This window comes from Pseudophryne corroboree, chromosome 6, assembly GCF_028390025.1.
Source record: "Pseudophryne corroboree isolate aPseCor3 chromosome 6, aPseCor3.hap2, whole genome shotgun sequence".
Taxonomy (NCBI): domain Eukaryota; kingdom Metazoa; phylum Chordata; class Amphibia; order Anura; family Myobatrachidae; genus Pseudophryne; species Pseudophryne corroboree.
In genome coordinates, this window is record NC_086449.1 from 515,073,786 (window position 1) to 515,100,971 (window position 27,186).

Below are 27,186 nucleotides of genomic sequence, written 5' to 3' on the forward strand. Positions count from 1 at the left end.
TCAATGCTATGATATACAAACTACCACTGATATTATTTATAACATTTACACAAGTTTTGATTATTTGTTGATTTGGGACAAGGAATAGTAAATTGTATCTTCATGTACATGTGGAGTATGTTCGTAAACACAGTGATTGCAGTGGTGATTCTAATCATTTTCTAGATGATGGTGAATTACCTTATACAGTAATATAGTTTGACACAAAAAGAAGAAAAAATAAAAAAGGGACTACAAGAACAGTTTTTGGTTTCTTTTTTAGTAAGTTTATTTATTTCCAAGGTCATAAAACAGATATGCATGGGAAAAAGAAACAATATAAAACATGAAGAGTAAGTTACAAAGTCGAAAAAAAGCAACCATAACAGTGAGAAAGACACTTTATGCAGAATAACTGTGTAACAATCTACAGGATCGGAGACCTGGGATTTTTATCTATTTAAAAGAGGAGAGGAGAGTGATGAGAGTAAAGGGAAAGCAGAGAGGAGGGATGGGGGTGGGGGGGACAGCGAGTAGAGCGGTGAACCAGGATGGTAATGGAATTAAGCAGAAAATGGCAGAGAGACTTTTTCTGGTATGCAGTCCATGGCATCCACGTCTCAGAGAATGATTTCAATGAGTTATTTAAAATCGTGGATTAAAGATGCTGCCAGTGTTTGTCTCTGGCATTAGCATGTTTACAGTACCGCTGTGTACAAAGACACAGTTCCAGATTCCTCTAAATCAAGGCCCTACATTCTAAACAGGCTTCATATAGAGCGGCTGCAGGGCAAAACACTAAAGATGCGTATAAAACTAGTCTCAGTTGTATAATGGAACAGTGACTATAAATATATGCATTTATTAGAAATAGTCTTCAAACAGATACAGTTTATTATTATTAGCATAGATGGAAATCAAGCACAAAAACATAATAATAATGCAATACATTTGAGTGAGAATATGTTGTTTATATGAACAAATCCTTGCTAATAGCCTGAATTCAAATGTACCCAACATTCGTTATTATATAGCTACAGAATATAAAAGTTGTTAAACATAGTAAGTAGAAAAACAAAAGCATACGAATCAGAAACCCTTGTACACCGCGATTTGGTTCACCTCAGTGCAAAAGTACAGAGCACATGATACTAAAATTACAGTCCATATTCAGATCTGGTCCCAAACAAAAACAGTAGGTTATATGCAGCAAAATGAATGAGCCGACTGTCTTCTGCTTTAATTAATGACTTGTGAATTTAGCATAACCATACACAAATAACTTCACATATCTATTAACTCACAAGTGAACTTGTGTTGCTAACGGAATGTAAAGAGAAAGAAAATACTTCATAAAATATAAGGAGGAACCTACTGCTGCAAACGTTACAAAATAAAATGTGCATCCTTCATAAATATGTATATCATTGATACGCAAAGGGGGGAATTCAATTAGCCATGATACAATTACCACAGTTAATTGATCCCCCGATGGTTATTCAATTGTCCAAGACACCCAGCACTATCCGGGTTTTTTTTATTTCACCTGCCCGGAAACAGATGAAACAAAATCCCAGATAAGTGTAGTTTTTTCACCCCAGACAGAAATGGGAAGTAATTGAATTACCCAAAGAGGAAAAAACAAAAATAGCAGTAAAATCCACTTTTTACCTCGCAAAAAATGATTGGGTACAATTGAATTCCCCCTAAGTGCTAATTGCCTTGAAGACTTCAAGGACATACTGTAGACAGAACACTAGTGTATCCTATAAACTGCCTTACCCTTTTCTATAAATATTTAGCAAACCGTATATGTAGACCTCATTCCGTTTATAGATTCAGAGGAAGTTTATTTTTGTAGAACTTCACCTCTTCCTGCCTTGGTGCCATATGTTAGCAATGGCAGGACTATAACTAGGTATGCATGTGGCACAGGGAGAGCCAGTGGCAGAAATGTAGTTGTTGTCTTAGTACTTGATTTAAGCAAAGTTACATATCAGCCATAACGGAGCATTCGAGAAAGCGGATAATAAAATAACCATATCTCCTCAACCTAATTGTACTGACATGTTCAGTACTGCTTAAAGTATGAAGCAGTATGTCCAGTTTGGTTGGCCTATATAGCACAGTTACCATTGTCACTGATGTCCAAGCTAAACCCAAAACAGTTGCCCTAGTAGCAAATTATAATGGAAAGTGGTCAGATTGCTTGTTTGAAATTATCACTACATCATTAGGTAAACTTGTTCAAATATAAACATTATACATGGTATTAAAGACTTATATGACAAGAACGATAAAATGACAAACAAGTTTTACAACATAAGCTCTATCAGAAAAGTTGCTACTATAAATTATTATATCATTTGTTCCAGCAGTCATATAATTTTTATTTAGCATTTAACAATGGAAGTAACTGAAAGTCAAATTATAAAATAAATCACCATTTATGTACACCCCACGTTTCAGTGCAACACCAAAGCTCGGATCACTAGTTAGAGAAAGTTGCTGGACCTACATTCTTACAGGTGCATAAAAAGGAAGTGCTTCAGTGGGAAAGCATGTAAAGAAGTGAGACTAGTTATCACAAATACTAAGTGCACAAATAATGAATAAAGTCAATTCAGATTTTTAAATTTTAAAACGGATTTCTGCTTAAAAAAACAAAAATCTACTATAAAACAATAATGTGATTGGATATATAGTAATGATGTACTGTAAGCCTAGGAATGTCTTAGGCTAAACATTACGTCCAGTGTTTTTGGAGCACTTCTAGCCCTAATGTTTATGTTCTTGGCCAAAACCCCCATGCAGCTCCTGGTAGCAGAAGAGCTATGAGGATAGACGAAAAGAGGTTCACAGCATTATTGTCCAGGATAGGCTTCCCGGAAACTAACTTTGCTTCAGGAGTTGGATGATTGACCACCTTCCCTGTGCGTTCATCATAACCTGCAAGAATACTATGGTTAGCAAAACAAAAGAAAAACCACTTCAACATAGAGCATAATTTAGTTACTTGTAGAATTTATTTGTCTTTCTTTAGGGGTAAAATTTAAGAATGTATGGTAAAATGGGCCTGACTCATGTTAGTAAGTAAAGCAAAAACAGCAAGTAACTGTCTGGAACAAACCATGTTGCAGTGCAAGGGGAGCAAATACATGTATATTTATTCTGGTAGGACAAATACTGGCTGCTTTTGCATGTACTGTAGCCAACAAATGTTAGACAGCTTTATTTTTACACTGCAGTTTAAATTTCAGTCAGAACACACCTCACCCAAATCTAACTCTCTCTGCCCCACCTGCAGAGCAACATGGATTTTGCTCCGTTGCTCGCTTTTTTTTTTTTGCTTTACTTACGAATCAGGCCCAATATTAGTATAAAAAAATCAAAGTAACTAAACAGCAGTTTGTTAATTACATATTGTTAAGCAGTTAAGTAGTTGTATTCATAATCAGTCATTTCTAATGGCATTTAAGTCAAATTTTCAAACTACAAAAAAAACGCAAAAACAACGCAATACTATTTTGAGTGTGCAAGGGACCCTACTATACTTTACTACATACAGTAGAGCATTTTAAAGCGAATGGTTCTTAAAAAATCAACTTTAGTATTGTTAATGGATGCACATGAAAAAACACATGGTAGTCCAAACTACTACCACTTTAGGACTAACTTCTTTATTTAAAATCTACCTATTACATTATTCTTGTTCCTCAGATTAATCTGATTTATTCTTGTCCTGGAGAACACCTCCCAACTGCTCCCCTCAAACAATGTAAACTTTTTGCATCTTTGGCGATTTATGCTTCCACAAACAAATGGATGCATTTGTACAAAAGTAGTCACTAATGTCACAAAAGAGGTCTGCACTCTCAGAAATTACCTTGACCGCACTTAAATATTTACACTTATGAGCGCTTCACTTTTGAAATAAAGATTTAGAAATCTTGTATGTACAGGATTTTTAAAGTCATTATTTGCCTGCATATAGGAATTTTTGAAAGGCCTTCTGCAGCAGGGCTGGATTAAGAGGGGTCCTCAGGGGGCAAGTTCACCCAGCCCCCACTCTGAGAGGTCCCCAACTACAGATCGGATCTTTCTTACAGATCCATTCCGCAGCACAGCAGCCTGCAATAGCATCAGCCACCCACAAACTGACAGTAACAGACAGCCGCCAGGGAAGGAGGGAGTGGGAAGACAGAAGGGCACACACAGCAGCCGCACGTGGAAGGGATGGTAATGAGATCTCTGCGCATGGGATGCCGGCAGTCAAAATACCGACAGCGGCATCCCAACACCAAGGTGGTAAGTAGACTAGCCCTAACCCTCCTTACCTGCAACCTGACCCTAACCACCCAAAGCCCCACCACCTGCAGCCTAAATGTAATCCTCCTTCCCCCGCAACCTAACCCTCCCCTCCCCAGTGGTGCCTAACATCCCCCCCCAATTCTGAACGCCAATTAGTTTCACTGTGGCTATACTTACTATACTTATATAGTTAATGCAGAAGAAAATACCGGCCCTCATTGGAGAGATAAAACAAAAGCTTTACCAGGTGCCCTTCAAAGTGGTTATAGTCATGGCTGCAGCTTGATGAATTACTTGGATAATGTATTTCCCAATACTTTTTATATTTTCTTTCATTATTTTACAACCACTGAATTCTGGTAGCAAATATTTAGAAATGATCACTCTTTACAAATATGTATTGTATCTATGTAGAGTGTTTGCTCTGTGGTGTTTCCTGTGGGCAATATTATATAAATACGATTGACATGTATAGAGAGGAGGTATAAACTCACCTGTATACTGCATTATGGCTCCAATATAAGAGTCCAACACAGAACCAAGTAAGCCAGCCACTGAACCATATAAAATGATTGGCCACTGTGGGGCTGCAGTTTCTAGATCACTGACAAACACAAGCTGGCTAAAATAATAAGCTGCACCAACACACAAGCCCCCGAGAAGACTTGCAATAAGACCTACAAATGTAATTCCTCCATTTGTACCTAGAGCAAAACACAAAAACACAAGATTTAGATGTCTATTATTTTACTTATATAGTGCATACATATTCCACAGTGCTGTACAAAAAATATTTGGCCCTTCACAGTGGATCCTGCCCCAGTGGAGCCACATGTACACACTAGGGTTAATTTCTGTCAGGAGCCAATAAACCTGCAAGAATATTTTTGGATTGTGGGAGGAAACCCCCGCTAGCACAGTGAAAACATACAAACTCCAGACAGTTTGGGCCGTGGTGGGTATCAGACCCATGACCTCTGCGCCGTGAGGCAGCAATGCTAACCATCACATTAACGGTGTAGTATAACAAACTAGCAATTTTCAATATAACAATTTCAGTGTACATTTGAAAACTTCAACGTCCTTGGTACAGAAAGAGCCAATCTTATTTACAAGCATAGGCACTGATGCAGAGTTAGACGCAAGTCGGCCGCAACTGCCCCTCCATCGTATATGTAACTATGAACATTCATCTGTTTGCTAAATTGTAGCCATTATGCAAACAGCAGCCATCCACATGCTTGGTTCCAAACTCACTATCCTCATCAATGTACTCCTGCCCCAGCACTAGCTTTGGTGCAACATATATGAATTAAAACAGAATTCCTTATGCTCAATTCTGCATTCCCATTAATACTCTCTCTCTCTGAACTTGACCTACACTGAGTCAGTTACACCCCTTCAGCAGCAAGTGGAAAAATGAGTTGTGTACGACTCCGCATTGCACAAGTACACTCTGCTCCAGAGTATGCGCAGTACAAAGACATGCAAGAATGACTTGCATTCCACTCTGCATCAGCCCCGTGTTCTTGATTAATTTAATTAACACAAGGTAGTCAAAAACTCTAATCCTCATGTCAGGATTAGGATTTTGGCAAACAAAAGACAGATGTGAAAAAAAGCAAGAACCCAATATGATATAGTAGTTTATACAATTACAAACACAACTAATTATTATTGTTGTAAAAAGTATTTCAGCAATATGGCATATGTACTGCAACAAGTTTACTTATATTACGTCTTACCATACTATCCCTTTAAACCGGGACACTCATAAATTACACAGATTTTGACACTGGCTGCTTCAAACCTGCATTTCACCTTGCTTTAATCAGCCACAGAACCTCAAATCCCCCATTACACCCAGCTACCAGCCAGTATTACCATTCCTCAGTTTCAGATCTCCCTTCTCGTACGTGTGAGCTTCCGGTAAGAATACAGCATTTGCACAGTCTGCTGTGTAATAGTCTAAATTTAGCTGGATTATGTTATAGCCATTAGCCAAACACTTTTCTTCTAACCCGGGTCAGATGCATTCACACCCGGGAAAAACCCTGGTACAGAGCAGGGTCATCAACTCGGGTTGTTTCTGTTCACAGGCAAAAACGTGTGTTTTTGCTGTAGGTCTGAAAGGGGTATTGTACCACTTTCCGATCGCATTGCCAAGTTGCACCCGGGATTTGAAACTGGGTCCTTCCCGGGAGCGACCCGGCACTGGATCCTTTCACACTGGCTTCCCAACCCAGCAATATGCTGGGTTGCCATCGGCGGGAGTGGCGCTGACGACATTGGGGGCGGAGGCAGCGCCTAGAGATCAGATCATCTCCAAGAGCCGCCTCCTCTATAGTGTGAACGGGTCTTGGGTCGCATCAACCAGGGCAACCTGTTCACACCGCACGTGACCCGGGAAATCTGACCTTATCCCTTTCACACGGCAATACACCGGGGCGATACCAGGTTGTGTGTGAAGTGAAAGGGGTATTAGAGGAGTACTGTTAATAGCTCTGCTCTCACCTTGTACTTTCATTTATTTAACAAGTCTATATTTCAGTTCAGCTCTCTGCGCATTTAATAAAACCTCTCCTACATGGAAGCACAGGTCTACAAAGCAGTCAATCTGCTACTCTGTCACTGAGCAGACTAAGAGCAGGTAGAGGAGCATCTACCATTTATAATTACAGAACAGTAATAAATGGGTGGGTGGGACACGCAGTCATTTTTAAATAGCGATCTCTTTTACTCGAACTTATCTGAGCTGTCCAGAAACCAGCCCTGCAGTTGCTAATAGAAACATATTTAAACCTAGGCACACAGAAGTACTGTATGTCAAGGAAATCAAGATGACAATATTAAAATAACATAGAAAATAAAAGAAAAAGTGCCCCGGAAACAACTGCTGCTTTTTAGAATACGTAACAAAAATGTAAGAAAGAGTTTGCTCTTACCCACAGGGACCTTTTTCCATGTTGTTATTAATCGAGGCGACTGATTACTGAGAACTGGAGCAATCTCTGAAGCCCATGTATCTCCAGCTGAACAAGACAGAGCCCCCAGGAGCGATAAGCACATCCATGAAGCAGTGTACTCCTTGGAAAAGTCGATCGCAATCTCACCTGGGCCCTTTTCCACCATATACAGCAGAGCTAACTCTGCAGGGAGGCCGCCATTGCAGAAAACCTGTACCCAATTCCTCTGTCCTCCTGAAAGTGATAAGAAGCATAAGGAATTTGTCCTCTAACGGTCAATTTTAAAAATACTTTCTTTATCCAAAGATATAAGTGAAAACACATAAATTAGGACTGTAATCTCACTGATTGCTATATTTGGACAGTTAAGCCTAATACATACCAAGATGCACTGCTGTTTTTGACTGGTAATTATGCCCAAGCCACACTGCATCAGAGCCTGGCAGTGACTCTGCTTTATTTGATATAAGAAAGCTGGTCATTAAAGCCTTATTGGCATAAGGCAGTAACTCAAGTAAAACCTTTATGCTGACTGGACAATGCAAATAATAAGAATTTACTTACCGATAATTCTATTTCTCGGAGTCCGTAGTGGATGCTGGGGTTCCTGAAAGGACCATGGGGAATAGCGGATCCGCAGGAGACAGGGCACAAAAAGTAAAGCTTTTCCAGATCAGGTGGTGTGCACTGGCTCCTCCCCCTATGACCCTCCTCCAGACTCCAGTTAGGTACTGTGCCCGGACGAGCGTACACAATAAGGGAGGATTTTGAATCCCGGGTAAGACTCATACCAGCCACACCAATCACACCGTACAACTTGTGATCTAAACCCAGTTAACAGTATGATAACAAAAGGAGCCTCTGAAAGACGGCTTCCTACAACAATAACCCGATTTTTGTAACAATAACTATGTACAAGTATTGCAGAATAATCCGCACTTGGGATGGGCGCCCAGCATCCACTACGGACTCCGAGAAATAGAATTATCGGTAAGTAAATTCTTATTTTCTCTATCGTCCTAGTGGATGCTGGGGTTCCTGAAAGGACCATGGGGATTATACCAAAGCTCCCAAACGGGCGGGAGAGTGCGGATGACTCTGCAGCACCGAATGAGAGAACTCCAGGTCCTCTTTTGCCAGGGTATCAAATTTGTAAAATTTTACAAACGTGTTCTCCCCCGACCACGTAGTTGCTCGGCAGAGTTGCAATGCCGAGACCCCTCGGGCAGCCGCCCAAGATGAGCCCACCTTCCTTGTGGAATGGGCATTTACATATTTTTTGCTGTGGCAAGCCTGCCACAGAATGTGCAAGCTGAATTGTACTACAAATCCACGAGCAATAGTCTGCTTAGAAGCAGGAGCACCCAGCTTGTTGGGTGCATACAGGATAAACAGCAAGTCAGATTTCCTGACTCCAGCCGACCTGGAAACTATATTTTCAGGGCCCTGACAACATCCAGCAACTTGGAGTCCTCCAAGTCCCTAGTAGCCGCAGGCACCACAATAAGCTGGTTCAGGTGAAACGCTGACACCACCTTAGGGAGAAACTGGGGACGAGTCCACAGCTTTGCTCTGTCCGAATGGACGATCAGATATGGCTTTGTGAGATAAAGCCGCCAATTCTGACACTCGCCTGGCCGAGGCCAGGACCAACAGCATGGTCACTTTCCATGTGAGATATATCAAATCCACAGATTTGAGTTGTTTAAAACAATGTGATTTTAGGAATCCCAAACTACGTTGAGATCGCCCAGTGCCACTGGAGACATCAAAAAGGGGTTGTATATGCAGTACTCCCTTAACAACTTCTGGACTTCAGGAACTGAAGCCAATTTCTTTCTGGAAGAAAATCGACCGGTCGAAATTTGAACCTTAATGGACCCCAATTTGAGACCCATATACACTCCTGCTTGCAGGAAATGTAGGAATTAACCCAGTTGAAATTCTTCCGTGGAGCCTTCCTGGCCTCACACCATGGAACATATTTTCACCTAAGCGGTGATAATGTTGTGCGGTCACCTCCTTCCTGGCTCTGACCAGGGTAGGGATGACCTCTTCCGGAATGCCTTTTTCCCTTAGGATCCGGCGTTCACCCGCCCTGGCGTCAACGCAGCTGCGGTAAGTCATGGAACAGACATGATTCTTGCTGAATCAAGATCCTTTCTAGTATCTCTTGAAGTTCCGGGTACCAAGTTCTTCTTGGCCCAAACCGGAACCACGAGTATAGTTCTTACTCCTCTCCATCCTATCATTCTCCATACACTGGGTATGAAAGGCAGAGGAGGGAACACATACACCGACTGGTACACCCACGGTGTTACCAGAGCGTCCCAGCTATTGCCTGAGGGTCTCTAGACCTGGCGCTTCATGTGGGACGCCATCATAACCACCTTTGGTCTTTCCCAACGGTTTACAAACATGTGGAAACTTCCAGATGAAGTTCCCACTTTTCCGGGTGGAATTCATTTATGCTGAGGAAATCTTCCTAGTTGTCCACTCCCGGAATGAACACTGCTGACAGTGTTATCACATGATCTTTCGCCCAGCGAAGAATCCTTGCTGTCATTGCCCTCCTGCTTCTTGTGCCGCCCCGTCTGTTTACGTGGGCGACTGCCATGATGATGTCCTACTGGATCAGCACCGGTTGACTTTGAAGCAGAGGTCTTCCTAGGCTCAGAGCATCGTAAATTGCCCTTAGCTCCAGTATATTCATGTGGAGAGAAATCTCCAGACTTGACCACACTTCCTTGGAAATTTCTTCCTTGTGTGACTGTTCCCCAGCCTCTCAGGCTGGCATCCGTGGTCACCAGAACACAGTCCTGAATGCTGAATGTGCTGCCCTCTAGAAGATGAGCACTCTGCAGCCCCCACAGAAGAGACACCCTTGTCCTTGGAGACAGGGTTATCCGCTGATGCATCTGAAGATGCGATCCGGACCATTCGTCCAGCAAATCCCCCTGAAAAGTTTTTGCGTGAGATCTGCCGAATGGAATCGCTTCGTAAGAAGCCACCATTTTTCCCAGGACTCCTGTGCATTGATGCACTGATACTTGGCCTGGATTTAGGAGGTTTCTGACTAGGTCGGATAGCTCCCTGGCTTTCCCCTCCAGGGGAAATACCTCTTTCTGGACTATGCCCAGAATCATTCCTAGGAACAGCAGACGTATCATCGGAAAACAGCTGCGATTTTTGGAATATTTAGAATCCACTCGTGCTGTCGTAGAACTACTTTAGATAGTTCTTTTCCGACCTCCAACTGTTCTCTGGAAACTTGTCCCTTTCAGGATATCGTCCAAGTAAGGGATAATTTAGATGCCTTTCTTCTTTTAAGAATCATCTTTTCGGCCATTACCTTGGTAAAGGCCCGGGGTGCCGTGGATAATTCAACGGCAGCGTCTGAAACTGATATTGACAGTTCTGTATCACGAACCAGAGGTACCCTTGTTGAGAAGGGCAAATTTGGACATGGAGGTAATCCTTGATGTCCAGGGACACCATATAGTCCCCTTTTTTCCGGTTCTCTATCACTGCTCTGAGTGACTCCATCTTGATTTGAACCTTTTAATGTAAGTGTTCAAAGATTTCAGATTTAGACTATGTCTCACCAAGCCGTCTGGCTTCAGTACCACAATATAGTGTGGAGGACTAATACCCTTTTCCTTGTTGTAGGAGGGGTACTTTGATTTTCACCTGCTGGAAATACAGCTTGTGAATTTTTTCCCAATACTGCCTCCTTGTCGGAGGGAGCCGTTGGTAAAGCAGGCTTCAGGAACCTGCGAGGAAAAAATGTCTCGACTCTCCAATCTGTACCCCTGGGATAATACTTGTATGATCTAGGGGTCAACTTGCGAGTGATCCCACTGCGCGCTGAGACTCTTGAGACTACCCCCCCACTGGTGGAGTGTTTCTTTTCCTGGGAAGGGGCTGCCTGCTGCAGTCTACTTCCCTTTCCTCTATGTCTGGGCAGATATGACTGGCCTTTTGCCCGCTTGCCCACATGGGAACGGAAGGATTGAGGCTGAAAAGACAGTGTCTTTTTCTGCTGAGATGTAACTTGGGGTAAAAAGGTTGGATTTCCCAGCTGTGGCCGTGGCCCCCAGGTCCGACGGACCGACCCCAAATAACTCCTTCCCTTTATACGGCAATACTTCCATGTGCCGTATGGGATCTGTATCACCTGACCACTGTCGTGTCCATGACATCTTCTGGGAGATATGGACAACGCACTTATCTTGATGCCAGAGTGCAAATATCCCTCTGTGCATCTCGCATACATATATATAGAATGCATCCTATTAAATGCTCCATATCAATAAAATATTTTTAGTCAGGGAATTCGACCAAGCCAACCCAGCACTGCATCTCCAGGCTGATGGCGATCGCTGGTCGCAGTATAACCACCGTCTGTGTGTATATACTTTTTAGGATATTTTTCCAGCTGCCTATCAGCTGGCTCCTTGAGGGCGGCCGTATTTGGAGACGGTAACGCCACTTGATAAGTGTGTGAGCGCCTTATCCACCCTAATGGGTGTTTCCCAATGCGCCCTAACTTCTGGCGGGAAAAGGTATAACGCCAATATTTGCTATCGGGGTAAACCCACGCATCATCACACACTTCATTTTATTTTATCTGATTCAGGAAAAACTACAGGTAGTTTTTTCACTTCCACATAATACCCTTTTCTGTGGTACTTGTAGTATCAGAAATATGTAACAGCTCCTTCATTGCCCTTAACGTGTGGCCCTAATGAGGAATACGTTTGTTTATTCACCGTCGACACTGGATTCAGTGTCCGTGTCTGTGTCTGTGTCGACCGACTGAGGTAAATGGGCGTTTTTTATAAAAAAAAACCCCTGACGGTGTTTCTGAGACGCCTGGACCGTTACTAATTGTTTGTCGGCCGTCTCATGTCGTCAACCGACCTTGCAGCGTGTTGACATTCTCACGTAATTCCCTAAATAAGCCATCCATTCCGGTGTCGACTCCCTAGAGAGTGACATCACCATTACAGGCAATTTCTCCGCCTCCTCCAGCATCGTCCTCATACATGTCGACACACACGTACCGACACACAGCACACACACCTGGAATGCTCTGACAGAGGACAGGACCCCACTAGCCCTTTGGAGAGACAGAGGGAGAGTTTGCCAGCACACACCAAAAAACGCTATAATTACATAGGGACAACCTTATATAAGTGTTTCTCCCTAATAGCATCTTTATATATATATTTATATCGCCAATTAGTGCCCCCCCTCTCTGTTTAAACCCTGTTTCTGTAGTGCAGTGCAGGGGAGAGCCTGGGAGCCTTCTCTCCAGCCTTTCTGTGAGAGAAAAAATGGCGCTGTGTGCTGAGGAGATAGGCCCCGCCCCTTTTACGGCGGGCTCGTCTCCCGCTCTTTAGTGAAGTTTGGCAGGGGTTAAATATCTCCATATAGCCTCTGGGGGCTATATGTGAGGTATTTTTAGCCAGTATATAGGTTTACATTTGCCTCCCAGGGCGCCCCCCCCCAGCGCCCTGCACCCTCAGTGACAGCGTGTGAAGTGTGCTGAGAGGAAAATGGCGCACAGCTGCAGTGCTGTGCGCTACCTTTAGAAGACTGTCAGAGTCTTCAGCCGCCGATTCTGGACCTCTTCTAACTTCAGCATCTGCAAGGGGGCCGGCGGCGCGGCTCCGGTGACCATCCAGGCTGTACCTGTGATCGTCCCTCTGGAGCTAGTGTCCAGTAGCCAAGAAGCCAATCCATCCTGCACGCAGGTGAGTTCACTTCTTCTCCCCTCAGTCCCTCGTTGCAGTGATCCTGTTGCCAGCAGGACTCACTGTAAAATAAAAAACCTAAGCTAAACTTTCTCTAAGCAGCTCTTTAGGAGAGCCACCTAGATTGCACCCTTCTCGGCCGGGCACAAAAATCTAACTGGAGTCTGGAGGAGGGTCATAGGGGGAGGAGCCAGTGCACACCACCTGATCTGGAAAAGCTTTACTTTTTGTGCCCTGTCTCCTGCGGAGCCGCTATTCCCCATGGTCCTTTCAGGAACCCCAGCATCCACTAGGACGATAGAGAAATTTACAATACAACAAAAGGTTAAGTTACACCACTGCGCAACCTAGGAGCTGCCTACAGCACTGGGGTTCCAGAGGTGTCATCCAACACCTATAACGTCAAACACAAAATACAATGTGGATCCTTGGAAACTGGCGCTCACAATACACAACACAAATTAGAAGCGAAGAAGAAAATAAGAATAAATGATTAGTACCCGTGAATTTTGAAACCAGTGTATAACCTTGCAAAGGGTGAGTGTATCATATTTTTTGTGTTGAAAAAGTAATACACTAGGGGTGGAATTCAATTGCTTTTACCAGCATTTCAGCATACATTTATTCAGTACTTCCATTTCACCAGGTAAAGTGAATAATTTGCCTAAACGTGTACATTTATTGGACGAATAGTAGTATTTTTTTGTAAATACATCCCAGGGTTCATTTGAAATTCAGCCAATGGCAACAGGATTAGGACAGTACTGGGTGTAAAATCATGGAAGGGTGCCGTTTATAAACAACAAATCTGTATGATGCTTTCGAAGCATCAATATAGTAACAGGTTATTTAAATGTATTTGTTTGAAACAAAAAGTTTACCTTCTTTGTATTCAGAGTCAAATTGTTTCTTTATTTCTCCTTTCCACTTGGTGAGTTTAGAGGAAGTAAAAAAGAACATAAGAAGAGCAGAGAAAAAGCTGTAATTTGCAACAGTGAGGAGGAACCCGACCAGTAATCCTGGAAGATACAAGACACATTCAGTTACAGTATTCATGTGTTGCTTTCCGGTCACGTTACAGTATTAAAGAAACAAGGCAATTCTGACCCAGATACAACACATTGAGAAATGTTACAAGCCAGATTTTGCAATATTACAAGGGCACCCAATACTAGAAAACTGTATAGATGACTTTTTCATGTACATATGCAGTTGCCAATTAAAAAGAAAAAGCACATGTACTGCCATAGGAAATTTATAGTACTCTCTTCTGATCAGTTCCGGCAACATGGTATTTTTTCCTCCCACCAATTCTCTTCCAATTTAGCTGCTATGCAGAAGTCAATCTGGTACTCAGTGGCAGGGGAAGCGGTTACAATACCGCTAGTCGAGATCCCGGCAGTCACAATACCGCCGCCGGAATCCCAACTAGCGGTGAAATGCTGCTGCCAGAATACCGGTGCCACAGTCTATTCACCCTCTGTGGGTGTCCACGACACTCAGAGGGAGAATAGAACCGGCGGTGAGTGCTCACACCACTGCCGGCATTACTGAGGATGGGAGCCGGGATCTCGTCTGCTGGTATTTCATAATGATCCCAGTGGCAGAACTGGAGTGGTGGACCCATGTGCAACAATATAATTTGAGCTGTGGAAATCAGTTTAACATAACCAGTAAACAGCGGGAGTGGATCATGATATCTACAAGCAAAAGGTCTACAATTGATGACCACTAATGGCCGACATGCATTTGGTCGAAAGGGCCATTACGTCAACATAAAAAGGTAGGCAGTAGTAAACGTCAACAGGGTCAAAAGGTCCACACATAAAAAGGTCAACACAAAAAAGGTTCACAACATTATTAAGTGTTTTTTGGAGTCATTTTCACTGTTAATGAAAGGTGGAACCCCAATTAGTAGCTCGCTTTGGGAAGGTGACTGTTCCTAACTGTAGTCCACGTGGATTGTAAAGTATGAAAAAGTTGATAAAAATGCTAAAAAATAAAAAAATAAAAACAGTGTTGACCATGTCAACCTGTCGACCTATTGATCATGTTGAAACACAGTATACAGCAGGTGCTCAATCCTTTGAATAAAGCTGAATTAAACTTCCACAATTCCATCCTATGTAAAGCACCTGGTAAAAAAAAAAAAAAAATGTAAATGAAAAACCTAAAATGTAAGAGTTATGAACCAGCTCCCAAATCTATCCTACAGCTCCTGGGGCTGCTCCAGCTGTTGTGCTCAGTGCCCCATGACTTTAATGGACATAGATTAGGTCACACTGTAAAAAATAGATTGAAAATCCACAGTTGCACAATATAAGAGGAGGTAAAGTGGGAATTTTACACATACAAGTATTAACCAGACTGGAAAGTAAATGTTACTCTACAATACCTAATGGGCCTAGGTTATGATCAGATATTTATTGCTTTGCTGAAAAATGCGATCACAACAGAATTGCTCTATGCCTATGTGCGATCATCTTTCCAAACTTTTGAGTGCTATCCATTATGCAGAACACACCAAATAACTGTGTACTATAACATACCTCCAAGAGCACCACTACTATCCAAGCTCTTCTTCTTTATGCCATTGTACACAATAATAAGAGGAGCAATCACAGAAAACAGCCAACGCCATGGAGAGATTGGCCGCAGTGTACCTGGTAAAATAAGCAAAGCAAATATCTTATTAAAATAAACATTTTATCCACAGTTTGTATTATAACTTCACACTGGTATAACTATAATAACTAAACACCTCAAGTCTGAATGTATGTGTAACATTATCCTAGATCAGGGGTCTCAAACCGAAGGAGCATGGGATACACCTTTACAAAATAAATAAAATAACATCCATGGGTTTATTTAAAAAGGTGTGATTGATTAAAACTCACAGATTTGCTGCAGTTTTTTTAAATAGATATTGCGGTGATTTTGTTAAAAGCAATATCTGTCGTGACATCTGATCTTTAGTAAAACTGATGCTTTAAATCTCACTGTAAAAATTACTAAGTATTACCATTTCTTCCAAACTGCAGCTCATTAAAAATAAATGCCCCAATTCCACAGTCAGTAAATACAAAATATATACAGGGGCTTATGCAATAGCCTGCAAAATGCTGGCTGTGCAGAAATTCCGGCGAATATGCCCTATTTTTAAAGCAGCAATCATTTACAAGGCAAAACCAGGTTGATTTTGCCTTTTAAATTATTGGCGCTTTAACTATGCAATGATGTAATTCTGGAAGTGGAACAGTGATTCTTGTGGCAATCACAGAACTTGTATAATGATGGGTTGCGGAAGCTCAAGAAACACTGGTAGAAATGTGTGGCTCTGCAGGGCGACTACATGGAGAAGACTTAAGCTAACCATACCACATTTAACTTTCTATTGCATTCTGTTCATGGTGATAATTGAAACTTTATGATATCCCCTCGTACGTGGATGCCGTTAAAATACCGGCTGTCGGTATCCCGGCGTTCAGGAGACCGATGCCGGAATCCCGACAGCTGATGATATACCGCTGGACGGACGCCCGACCACCGCCAGCTATTTCCACTCGGTTGGTGGGTCCACGCCACCAACCGAGTGTGAATAAAACCTGTGGCGAGCCACTGGGCCTGAAGCATGGCAAGTGCCGCAAGGGGACTCGCTGCTGGGATTCCAACAGACGGAATGCCGCTGCCGGTATACTAACAGCCGGCATCCCATCTGTCGGTAAAACATACCATTTCCCTCGTATGTGGGAAATCTCAAAACTGGAAAGAGGTTACTCTTTAGAAAGGTCACATTACAGTGGGTTAAAATGACATATAAATGAGAATGGAAGGAGAAGCACTTTAGTTCAATGGAGAAAACACAATGCCTTTTTTTTTTAGTGAACAGAAATCTTCTTACCATAATATGTACTTGCAGTTAAAGATATTATCCAGAATGACAAAGATATGCTGAGGATCATACACAGAATAACAACGTTCATCATCATGTTTACATATTCCTTGTACACGTCGTCCTGAATAAATAGCATAAGGGCAGCTCTAAAAGTCACCTTTGCAGAAATGAGAGACAAAAGCCTGTTATTCTGAGGCTGCGACCAGACCGGATATAGATAGAAATGTGACCTCATGGCTTAAGGGTGTATTCCGTTCTTACAGTATTCAATGTTGGCCGCAAACGGCCAGCATTCCCACAATGCAGACTCGACTTGTTAACAAGTCGAATCTGCATTGCCCTTAAACTGTCGGAAACAGCCATGCTTCCAACAGAAACACGTGGATCGACGAGTAACTTGCCGATCCACGTGGTTTTCGACAAGTGCCGTTTTTTCAGACAGTCGGAAAAACGGCACTTGCATTGAGTAGGTCAAACGCAAATTCAACCTATTCTTGTCGGAAAGTCTTAAATACTGGCACAAATTGAATAAACCCCTTAGTATTGGTGTATGTGTTTCAGAAACAGGCCAGAAAACAGGTCTCTGCTGCGTACTGCTTTTCTGGAAGTTGTGTAACCACTTTGCTGCAGAGGGTTTTCTCACCCTTGTACAGAGGTAATTTTTTTGACACTTTGCTCATCACATTTCATCATCACTATCAATGTTTCTTTTTTCATCCAGTACCAAGATAGTAACATAGTAATTGAGGTTGAAAAGAGGCAAATTGCCCATCGTGTTCAACCTGTATTAAGTTGTGATGATTCTACATAACTAGTCATAAAACTTATTCAGCGGGTAACTACTATAACTCATGTTATCCCCGAATTAACCACATTGATATTTTAAATATTATAACCTTGTATATCATTTTCATTCAGAAATTTATCCATTCCTTTTTTAAATCCAATTACAGAGTCTGCCATTACCACCTTCCCTGGCAGGGAATTCCACATCCTAATTGCCCTAACAGTGAAGAACCCTTTCCTCCGTTGAGTTTGGAACTTTCTCTCCTCCAGCCACAACGAGTGCCCACGAGTCCTAAACTGTGTTCTTTTAATAAATAATTCCTCTGATAACTCTTTGTGATGACCCTTTACATATTTGAAGATATTAATGATATCTACTCTTAGGCGCCTCTTTTCTAGTGTATACATATTCAACCTAATAAGCCTTTCTTCATAATCCAGTCCCTCTAGGCCTTTAATCAATTTAGTAGCTCGTCTTTGAACCCTTATACTTTTTTCAGAAGACTTTGCATTTTCAGAAAATACCATTAGCATTTTTACTTATAAAATGTAACCCAAATAGCCCTAAAAAAAGTGTTTTTTTCATTAAAATTTCAAGATAGGGAACCAAAAGCAAATGTGATTTTTAGTTCCCTGTCTTATAAGTACTACAAAGAAAAACACTTTGGGATTCTTGTTTCCCCAATAATCCACCTATCCAAAATATTGAATATCAGGATTCTATGTGTAGGTTTGACAAAAAAATAAAATAAAATAAAAATCTACTCTACGGGGGTATTCAATTTGGTCCGGAAGTTTCGGCTCACCGTTCCACGTGTTTTCCGACAGTCGAATAAACTGCACTTTTAAAAACTGTCAAAAATTGCCGTTTTCCAACTGTCGGACAAAACGGCACCAATTGAATACCCCCCTTAATTGAAAATTATTTATCCCCCCACATTTTTGCTGTCTCGCCTTAACACTATTACAATGTGTAGGAAGAATATGGTAGCCCAACAACATTTTTTTTCTTAATTTGGCACAATATAGAGGAGACATGAGCTTTAGCTCTCCTTCCCCTCCCCTCGCCTGTGGAAAAAAAACATTTTTGGGCTCAGTTATTGTCTGGTGATTTCCAGACGATAACTACTAAGAGGGCACATCGTTTGAAAAGAGAAGATTCACGTTTTTCAATAGAGTACCCCCATATGTGTTGTGGGCCAGTATGGGGGAGATAGGATAAAATATATCTTTCCCCCATCTGTAGAGCTGGGCTAACAAATACAGACGTAATTATGGGAAAGATACAGCATGACAGACCATGATTTTTTTTGTAGTGCAGGGGGTTTTGCCTGGTGATCACACCGACTCCTCTTTCAAACAAGGCGCACCATCAATCTAGGGGGTAGATGTATTATTACTCGTTATGGGGTGGGAGGGAGTGGTATCAGTGCATGTTATATGCGCTGATACCACTTCTCCCCCATGTATTACTGTGGCCGATGTACTGGGCAATGTATGTACAGTAAGTAGCACTGACCGTTCAGACACCAGCAGCTATCACTTTCGACAGCTGCAGGTGTCATTGCCCCATTCACAGCCACTGTAGTTTCAGGATGCATGTGAGATCTTGCGATAGTAACAAGTAGATGTTAATACTTCTCCTTGATACTGCTTCGCCTCAATAAAGAGGCGAAGTAGGAAGCACTATAGCGGCATGAGGTGTGCTGCTATAAAACATCTCCCCCTAGGTGCCAGGGCAAAGGAGACAGAGGGACTTAAAGGTCCTCCCCCACCTCTGGCAGTTGAAAAAAAATAAGAATTTACTTACCGATAATTCTATTTCTCATAGTCCGTAGTGGATGCTGGGAACTCCGAAAGGACCATGGGGAATAGCGGCTCCGCAGGAGACTGGGCACAAAAGTAAAAGCTTTAGGACTAGCTGGTGTGCACTGGCTCCTCCCCCTATGACCCTCCTCCAAGCCTCAGTTAGGATACTGTGCCCGGACGAGCGTACACAATAAGGAAGGATTTTGAATCCCGGGTAAAACTCATACCAGCCACACCAATCACACCGTACAACCTGTGATCTGAACCCAGTTAACAGCATGATAACAGAGGAGCCTCTGAAAAGATGGCTCACAACAATAATAACCCGATTTTTGTAACTATGTACAAGTATTGCAGACAATCCGCACTTGGGATGGGCGCCCAGCATCCACTACGGACTATGAGAAATAGAATTATCGGTAAGTAAATTCTTATTTTCTCTGACGTCCTAGTGGATGCTGGGAACTCCGAAAGGACCATGGGGATTATACCAAAGCTCCCAAACGGGCGGGAGAGTGCGGATGACTCTGCAGCACCGAATGAGAGAACTCCAGGTCCTCCTCAGCCAGGGTATCAAATTTGTAGAATTTAGCAAACGTGTTTGCCCCTGACCAAGTAGCTGCTCGGCAAAGTTGTAAAGCCGAGACCCCTCGGGCAGCCGCCCAAGATGAGCCCATCTTCCTTGTGGAGTGGGCATTTACAGATTTTTGGCTGTGGCAGGCCTGCCACAGAATGTGCAAGCTGAATTGTACTACAAATCCAACGAGCAATAGTCTGCTTAGAAGCAGGAGCACCCAGTTTGTTGGGTGCATACAGGATAAAGAGCGAGTCAGATTTTCTGACTCCAGCCGTCCTGGAAACATATATTTTCAGGGCCCTGACAACGTCTAGCAACTTGGAGTCCTCCAAGTCCCTAGTAGCCGCAGGCACCACAATAGGTTGGTTCAGGTGAAACGCTGAAACCACCTTAGGGAGAAACTGAGGACGAGTCCTCAATTCCGCCCTGTCCGAAAGGAAAATCAGATAAGGGCTTTTACAGGATAAAGCCGCCAATTCTGACACGCGCCTGGCCCAGGCCAGGGCCAACAGCATGACCACTTTCCATGTGAGATATTTTAACTCCACAGATTTAAGTGGTTCAAACCAATGTGACTTTTGGAAACCAAAAACTACATTGAGATCCAAAGGTGCCACTGGAGGCACAAAAGGAGGCTGTATATGCAGTACCCCTTTTACAACGTCTGAACTTCATGGACTGAAGCTAGTTCTTTTTGGAAGAAAATTGACAGGGCCGAAATTTGAACCTTAATGGACCCCAATTTCAGGCCCATAGACACTCCTGTTTGCAGGAAATGTAGGAATCGACCCAGTTGAATTTCCTCCGTCGGGCCTTACTGGCCTCGCACCACGCAACATATTTTCGCCAAATGCGGTGATAATGTTTTGCGGTTACATCCTTCCTGGGTTTGATCAGGATAGGGATGACTTCATCCGGAATGCCTTTTTTCCTTCAGGATCCGGCGTTCAACCGCCATGCCGTCAAACGCAGCCGCGGTTCTTGGAACAGACAGGGTCCTTGCTGGAGCAGGTCCCTTCTTAGAGGTAGAGGCCACGGATCCTCCGTGAGCATCTCTTGAAGTTCCGGTTACCAAGTCCTTCTTGGCCAATCCGGAGCCACGAATATAGTGCTTACTCCTCTCCATCTTATCAATCTCAGTACCTTGGGTATGAGAGGCAGATGAGGGAACACATACACTGACTGGTACACCCACGGTGTTACCAGAGCGTCTACAGCTATTGCCTGAAGGTCCCTTGACCTGGCGCAATACCTGTCGAGTTTTTCCCAACGGTTTATAATCATGTGGAAGACTTCTGGGTGAAGTCCCCACTCTCCCGGGTGGAGGTCGTGTCTGCTGAGGAAGTCTGCTTCCCAGTTGTCCACTCCCGGAATTGCTGACAGTGCTATCACATGATTTTCCGCCCAGCGAAGAATCCTTGCAGCTTCTGCCATTGCCCTCCTGCTTCTTGTGCCACCCTGTCTGTTTACGTGGGTGACTGCCGTGATGTTGTCCGACTGGATGAACACCGGCTGACCTTGAAGCAGAGGTCTTGCTAAGCTTAAAGCATTGTAAATGGCCCTTAGCTTCAGGATATTTATGTGAAGTGATGTCTCCAGGCTTGACCATAAGCCCTGGAAATTCCTTCCCTGTGTGACTGCTCCCCAGCCTCGCAGGCTGGCATCCGTGGTCACCAGGACCCAGTCCCGAATGCCGAATCTGCGGCCCTCTAGAAGATGAGCACTCTGCAACCAACACAGGAGGGACACCCTTGTTCTTGGTGACAGGGTTATCCGCTGATGCATCTGAAGATGCGACCCGGACCATTTGTCCAGCAGGTCCCACTGGAAAGTTCTTGCGTGGAATCTGCCGAATGGGATTGCTTCGTAGGAAGCCACCATTTTACCCAGAACCCTTGTGCATTGATGCACTGAGACTTGGCTCGGTTTTAGGAGGTTCCTGACTAGCTCGGATAACTCCCTGGCTTTCTCCTCCCGGAGAAACACCTTTTTCTGGACTGTGTCCAGGATCATCCCTAGTAACAGAAGACGAGTCGTCGGAACCAGCTGCGATTTTGGAATATTGAGAATCCAATCGTGTTGCCGCAACACTACCTGAGATAGTGCTACACCGACCTCCAACTGTTCCCTGGATCTTACCCTTATCAGGGAATCGTCCAAGTAAGGGATAACTAAAATTCCCTTCCTTCGAAGGAATATCATCATTTCGGCCATTACCTTGGTAAAGACCCGGGGTGCCGTGGACCATCCATACGGCAGCGTCTGAACCTATAGTGACAGTTCTGTACCATAAACCTGAGGTACCCTTGATGAGAAGGGTAAATTGGGACATGAAGGTAAGCATCCTTGATGTCCCGAGACATCATGTAGTCCCCTTCTTCCAGGTTCGCAATCACTGCTCTGAGTGACTCAATCTTGAATTTGAACCTCTGTATGTAAGTGTTCAAAGATTTTAGATTTAGAATCGGTCTCACCGAGCCGTCCGGCTTCGGTACCACAACAGTGTGGAATAATACCCCGTTCCCTGTTGCAGGAGGGGTACCTTGATTATCACCTGCTGGGAATACAGCTTGTGAATGGCTTCCAAAACTGTCTCCCTGTCAGAAGGAGACATCGGTAAAGCCGACTTTAGGAAACGGCGAGAGGGAGACGTCTCGAATTCCAATTTGTACCCCTGAGATATCACCTGACGGATCCAGGGGTCTACTTGCGAGTGAGCCCACTGCGCGCTGAAATTCATTGAGACGGGCCCCCCACCGTGCCTGATTCTGCTTGTAAAGCCCCAGCGTCATACTGAGGGCTTGGCAGAGGCGGGAGAGGGTTTCTGTTCTTGGGAACTGGCTGATTTCTGCAGCCTTTTTCCTCTTCCTCTGTCACGGGGCAGAAATGAGGAACCTTTTGCCCGCTTGTCCACGAAAAGACTGCGCCTGATAATACGGCGTCTTCTCATGTTGAGAGGCGACCTGGGGTACAAACGTGGATTTCCCAGCTGTTGCCGTGGCCACCAGGTCTGAAAGACCAACCACAAATAACTCCTCCCCTTAATAAGGCAATACTTCCAAATGCCGTTTGAAATCCGCATCACCTGACCACTGTCGTGTCCATAACCCTCTACTGGTAGAAATGGACAACGCACTTAGACTTGATGCCAGTCGGCAAATATTCCGCTGTGCATCACGCATATATAGAAATGCATCTTTTAACTGCTCTATAGGCAAAAATATACTGTCCCTATCTAGGGTATCAATATTTTCAGTCAGGGAATCCGACCACGCCAACCCAGCACTGCACATCCAGGCTGAGGCGATTGCTGGTCGCAGTATAACACCAGTATGTGTGAAAATACATTTTAGGATACCCTCCTGCTTTCTATCAGCAGGATCCTTAAGGGCGGCCATCTCAGGAGAGGGTAGAGCCCTTACAAGCGTGTGAGCGCTTTATCCACCCTAGGGGGTGTTTCCCAACGCGCCCTAACCTCTGGCGGGAAAGGATATAATGCCAATGACATTTTAGAAATTATTAGTTGTTATCGGGGGAAACCCACGCATCATCACACACCTCATTTAATTTCTCAGATTCAGGAAAACTACAGGTAGTTTTTCCTCACCGAACATAATACCCCTTTTTGGTGGTACTCGTATTATCAGAAATGTGTAAAACATTTTTCATTGCCTCCATCATGTAACGTGTGGCCCTACTGGAAGTCACATTTGTCTCTTCACCGTCGACACTGGAGTCAGTATCCGTGTCGGCGTCTATATCTGCCATCTGAGGTAACGGGCGCTTTAGAGCCCCTGACGGCCTATGAGACGTCTGGACAGGCACAAGCTGAGTAGCCGGCTGTCTCATGTCAACCACTGTCTTTTATACAGAGCTGACACTGTCACGTAATTCCTTCCAACAGTTCATCCACTCAGGTGTCGACCCCCTAGGGGGTGACATCACTATTACAGGCAATCTGCTCCGTCTCCACATCATTTTTCTCCTCATACATGTCGACACAAACGTACCGACACACAGCACACACACAGGGAATGCTCTGATAGAGGACAGGACCCCACTAGCCCTTTGGGGAGACAGAGGGAGAGTTTGCCAGCACACACCAGAGCGCTATATATATACAGGGATAACCTTATATAAGTGTTTTTCCCCTTATAGCTGCTGTATTGTTTATACTGCGCCTAATTAGTGCCCCCCTCTCTTTTTTAACCCTTTCTGTAGTGTAGTGACTGCAGGGGAGAGCCAGGGAGCTTCCCTCCAACGGAGCTGTGAGGGAAAATGGCGCCAGTGTGCTGAGGAGATAGGCTCCGCCCCCTTATCGGCGGCCTTATCTCCCGTTTTTCTATGTATTCTGGCAGGGGTTAAATGCATCCATATAGCCCAGGAGCTATATGTGATGCATTTTTTGCCATCCAAGGTGTTTTTATTGCGTCTCAGGGCGCCCCCCCCCAGCGCCCTGCACCCTCAGTGACCGGAGTGTGAAGTGTGCTGAGAGCAATGGCGCACAGCTGCAGTGCTGTGCGCTACCTTGTTGAAGACTGACATCTTCTGCCGCCGATTTTCCGGACCTCTTCTGGCTCTGTAAGGGGGACGGCGGCACGGCTCTGGGACCCATCCATGGCTGGGCCTGTGATCGTCCCTCTGGAGCTAATGTCCAGTAGCCTAAGAAGCCCAATCCACTCTGCACGCAGGTGAGTTCGCTTCTTCTCCCCTTAGTCCCTCGATGCAGTGAGCCTGTTGCCAGCAGGACTCACTGAAAAAAAAAAAAAAAAAAAAAAAAAACTAATTTAAACTTTTACTCTAAGCAGCTCAGGAGAGCCACCTAGATTGCACCCTTCTCGTTCGGGCACAAAAATCTAACTGAGGCTTGGAGGAGGGTCATAGGGGGAGGAGCCAGTGCACACCAGCTAGTCCTAAAGCTTTTACTTTTGTGCCCAGTCTCCTGCGGAGCCGCTATTCCCCATGGTCCTTTCGGAGTTCCCAGCATCCACTAGGACGTCAGAGAAAAAGAAAAAGAATAAAAGGGATGTCGGAGCGCATGTGTCACAACTCTGGGACCGCCTCCAGTGATTCTCCAGATCAAGGTACAGATGTGTTCTCATACATCTTTGCTGCAGTCATGCTAAATAGCTACTCTTGGCACACCAGGTCACATGAGAATATTCTAGTGTCTTCTTTGATAAAAATGCCTCTTACTTGCAATGCGACTGGGACACACAAGGAGACTGTGCTGATTAATTTGATATACGACACTAGTATGTCTGTATAGGAAGTGCTACAATGTAGCAGCTGCAGTTTTTTTCCAGTACAAGTTCTTTTCTGCTCCATATATAGTCAGCCACAATCAGCTATACAAGTATATCAAATCAACCAGCAGTCTCCTTGTGCGTTATGGTCGCAAAAAAGATGTCTGACATTAGCAGAGTTGCACAGGACCCGGCAGCACACTCACGCCAGGAATCTCGCGCTGCATGTCGTATTGAGGCTAGATGAATGTGGACACATCTGTAAGTAACCAGGGGGCGATGTGTAGACTTGTCATCCATAGTTTTAAGGTATATGGGAAGGACAAGCCCTTCTCGTTCTCCACACAAAAAAAAAAAAAAAAAGATATTAAAAAAGGTGGAGTTTATTAAACAGCTTACAGATGGTTTTATTAATCGCTATTAGTGAGAGCCAATTTAAATATGACTGACTAAATCAAAACTTTCTAGTCAAAAACGTAAACTTGTATTCCAGTGCATAGCAACAAATCTGAACAGGCCAGACATTAGTTAATGATCACAAAATATTTTGCAACATGTTGCACTCTAGCTGCTGTGGAATTACACATCCCAGCATGTTATGCCACAGTTATAGAACGCCCTAACAGCAAAACTGTTTCAGGGCATTCTGGGATATGTAGTTCCACAGCTGCTAGAGTGCCACAGATAACTTATAACCGGCCTATTATGGCAATTAACAAGTTTGCGTTCTTCTGGATGTGATCATTTGTATATTAAAACCTTTGCTACACTGGTTCTCTAAAGGGAAATGTCACTAGCTGTGAGATTAATTATCATGCGATCGGGGGTTATGGAAAGAAAACTGGTGTTGAACTTTATCTTGTTCCGCAATATAGAATTCTCAGAGAAAAAGACAAACTGATACATGTAAAGTAATGTAGCTTTGTTATACTGCAGCGATTGCCTATACAAAACAGAGCAGGGATAGCCTACACATCACACTGCAAACTCAAAATGATGGGCACTCTATAGTAAAGATCTACATAAGATATTACAGCTACAGTACGGTCTGGCTGCTGACAGAGAAACAATAGCACGAGCTCCAATAGCATAAGCTCCAAGCTACATGCTCCGCTATACCCTACAGGCACAGTGTGATGTGCAGTGAAGGGGGGAAGCCACGGGGTAACCAGAGCCCGGCTTACACCCACCTCCTGCCGGTACTACCTGACTAACCGAGCACAGCGGGGAGATGCTTCCTCTTCCTTTTCGTTGCAGACACTACCAGACTGCGGGGTAAGGGCCATCCCCGCAACGGTTCACGCTATAACTGGCAGGGCGAGGCTGCTCACACAGCGCCGCAGCCCTCTCTCACCCTGCTGTCTGACCCGCTTCCGGGTACCCAGCGCCAGCGGAGGGCGCCCCGCGCAGGTCAGACGAGCACTTCCGGGAGTCAGTGCGCTTAGGCAGAAGGGCTGTTGCACTCTATGCAGTGCTCCATAATAATATCGTTTGTTTCATTCATGAAGAAGGAAATGTTTCAGGATTGCTCTGTGGAAGTAATTGTGTCACATAATTTTTCCCATTCGTACACGTGCTTTGCTTCTCACCTAGGGTGAGATGCAGCAATGCTAAAAATGCAGGTAAACTTCCGAACATGCAGTTTTCAGGGGTTTGGCTGCTTAACGCACATGCAAGGAGCTTGGATGTGGTGGTGGCCAATGCCATCTTTAAATGACGCTACCTTATAGAAGCTTATAGGCTTCTCTCCATCTTTCCTCATGAGAGGGATCCGATTCCTCCCAGCACCCCCTGTAGCACATGCGTCAAACTACACATGTGCAGACGGGGTTCACTACGATATGCCGGCGGTTGGGCT

General features: G+C 44.0%; 1 protein-coding gene across 3 annotated transcripts; it reads right to left on the minus strand.

Annotated features, from left to right (window-relative positions):
• Positions 1-243: 243 nt before the first annotated feature.
• Positions 244-26,783, minus strand: TMEM19 (transmembrane protein 19). Of its 3 annotated transcripts, none has more exons than XM_063927459.1 (7): positions 26,535-26,783; positions 16,917-17,067; positions 15,565-15,678; positions 13,897-14,034; positions 7,236-7,490; positions 4,785-4,994; positions 244-2,928 (listed from the first exon to the last, which is right to left on the minus strand). In XM_063927459.1, the coding sequence occupies exons 2-7, from the start codon at positions 17,044-17,046 to the stop codon at positions 2,765-2,767; spliced, it is 1,011 nt and encodes a 336-aa protein (XP_063783529.1). In that variant the 5' UTR covers positions 17,047-17,067; positions 26,535-26,783; the 3' UTR covers positions 244-2,764. The 3 variants fall into 3 exon arrangements, with proteins under 3 accessions (XP_063783529.1, XP_063783528.1, XP_063783527.1); XM_063927458.1 differs by having other exon boundaries at positions 26,519-26,783; XM_063927457.1 differs by having other exon boundaries at positions 26,544-26,782.
• Between the last annotated feature and the right edge of the window lie 403 nt (positions 26,784-27,186).

Excerpts from the sequence above, each read along its gene's own strand:
- TMEM19 (XM_063927459.1), bottom strand. The coding sequence starts at position 17,046 with ATGCTATTTATTCAGGACGACGTGTACAAGGAATATGTAAACATGATG. Across the intron at positions 15,679-16,916 it reads AACTGCAAGTACATATTATG|GTACACTGCGGCCAATCTCT; the intron begins GTAAGAAGATTT and ends TTATTTTACCAG. Across the intron at positions 2,929-4,784 it reads AGCCATAATGCAGTATACAG|GTTATGATGAACGCACAGGG; the intron begins GTGAGTTTATAC and ends GTATTCTTGCAG.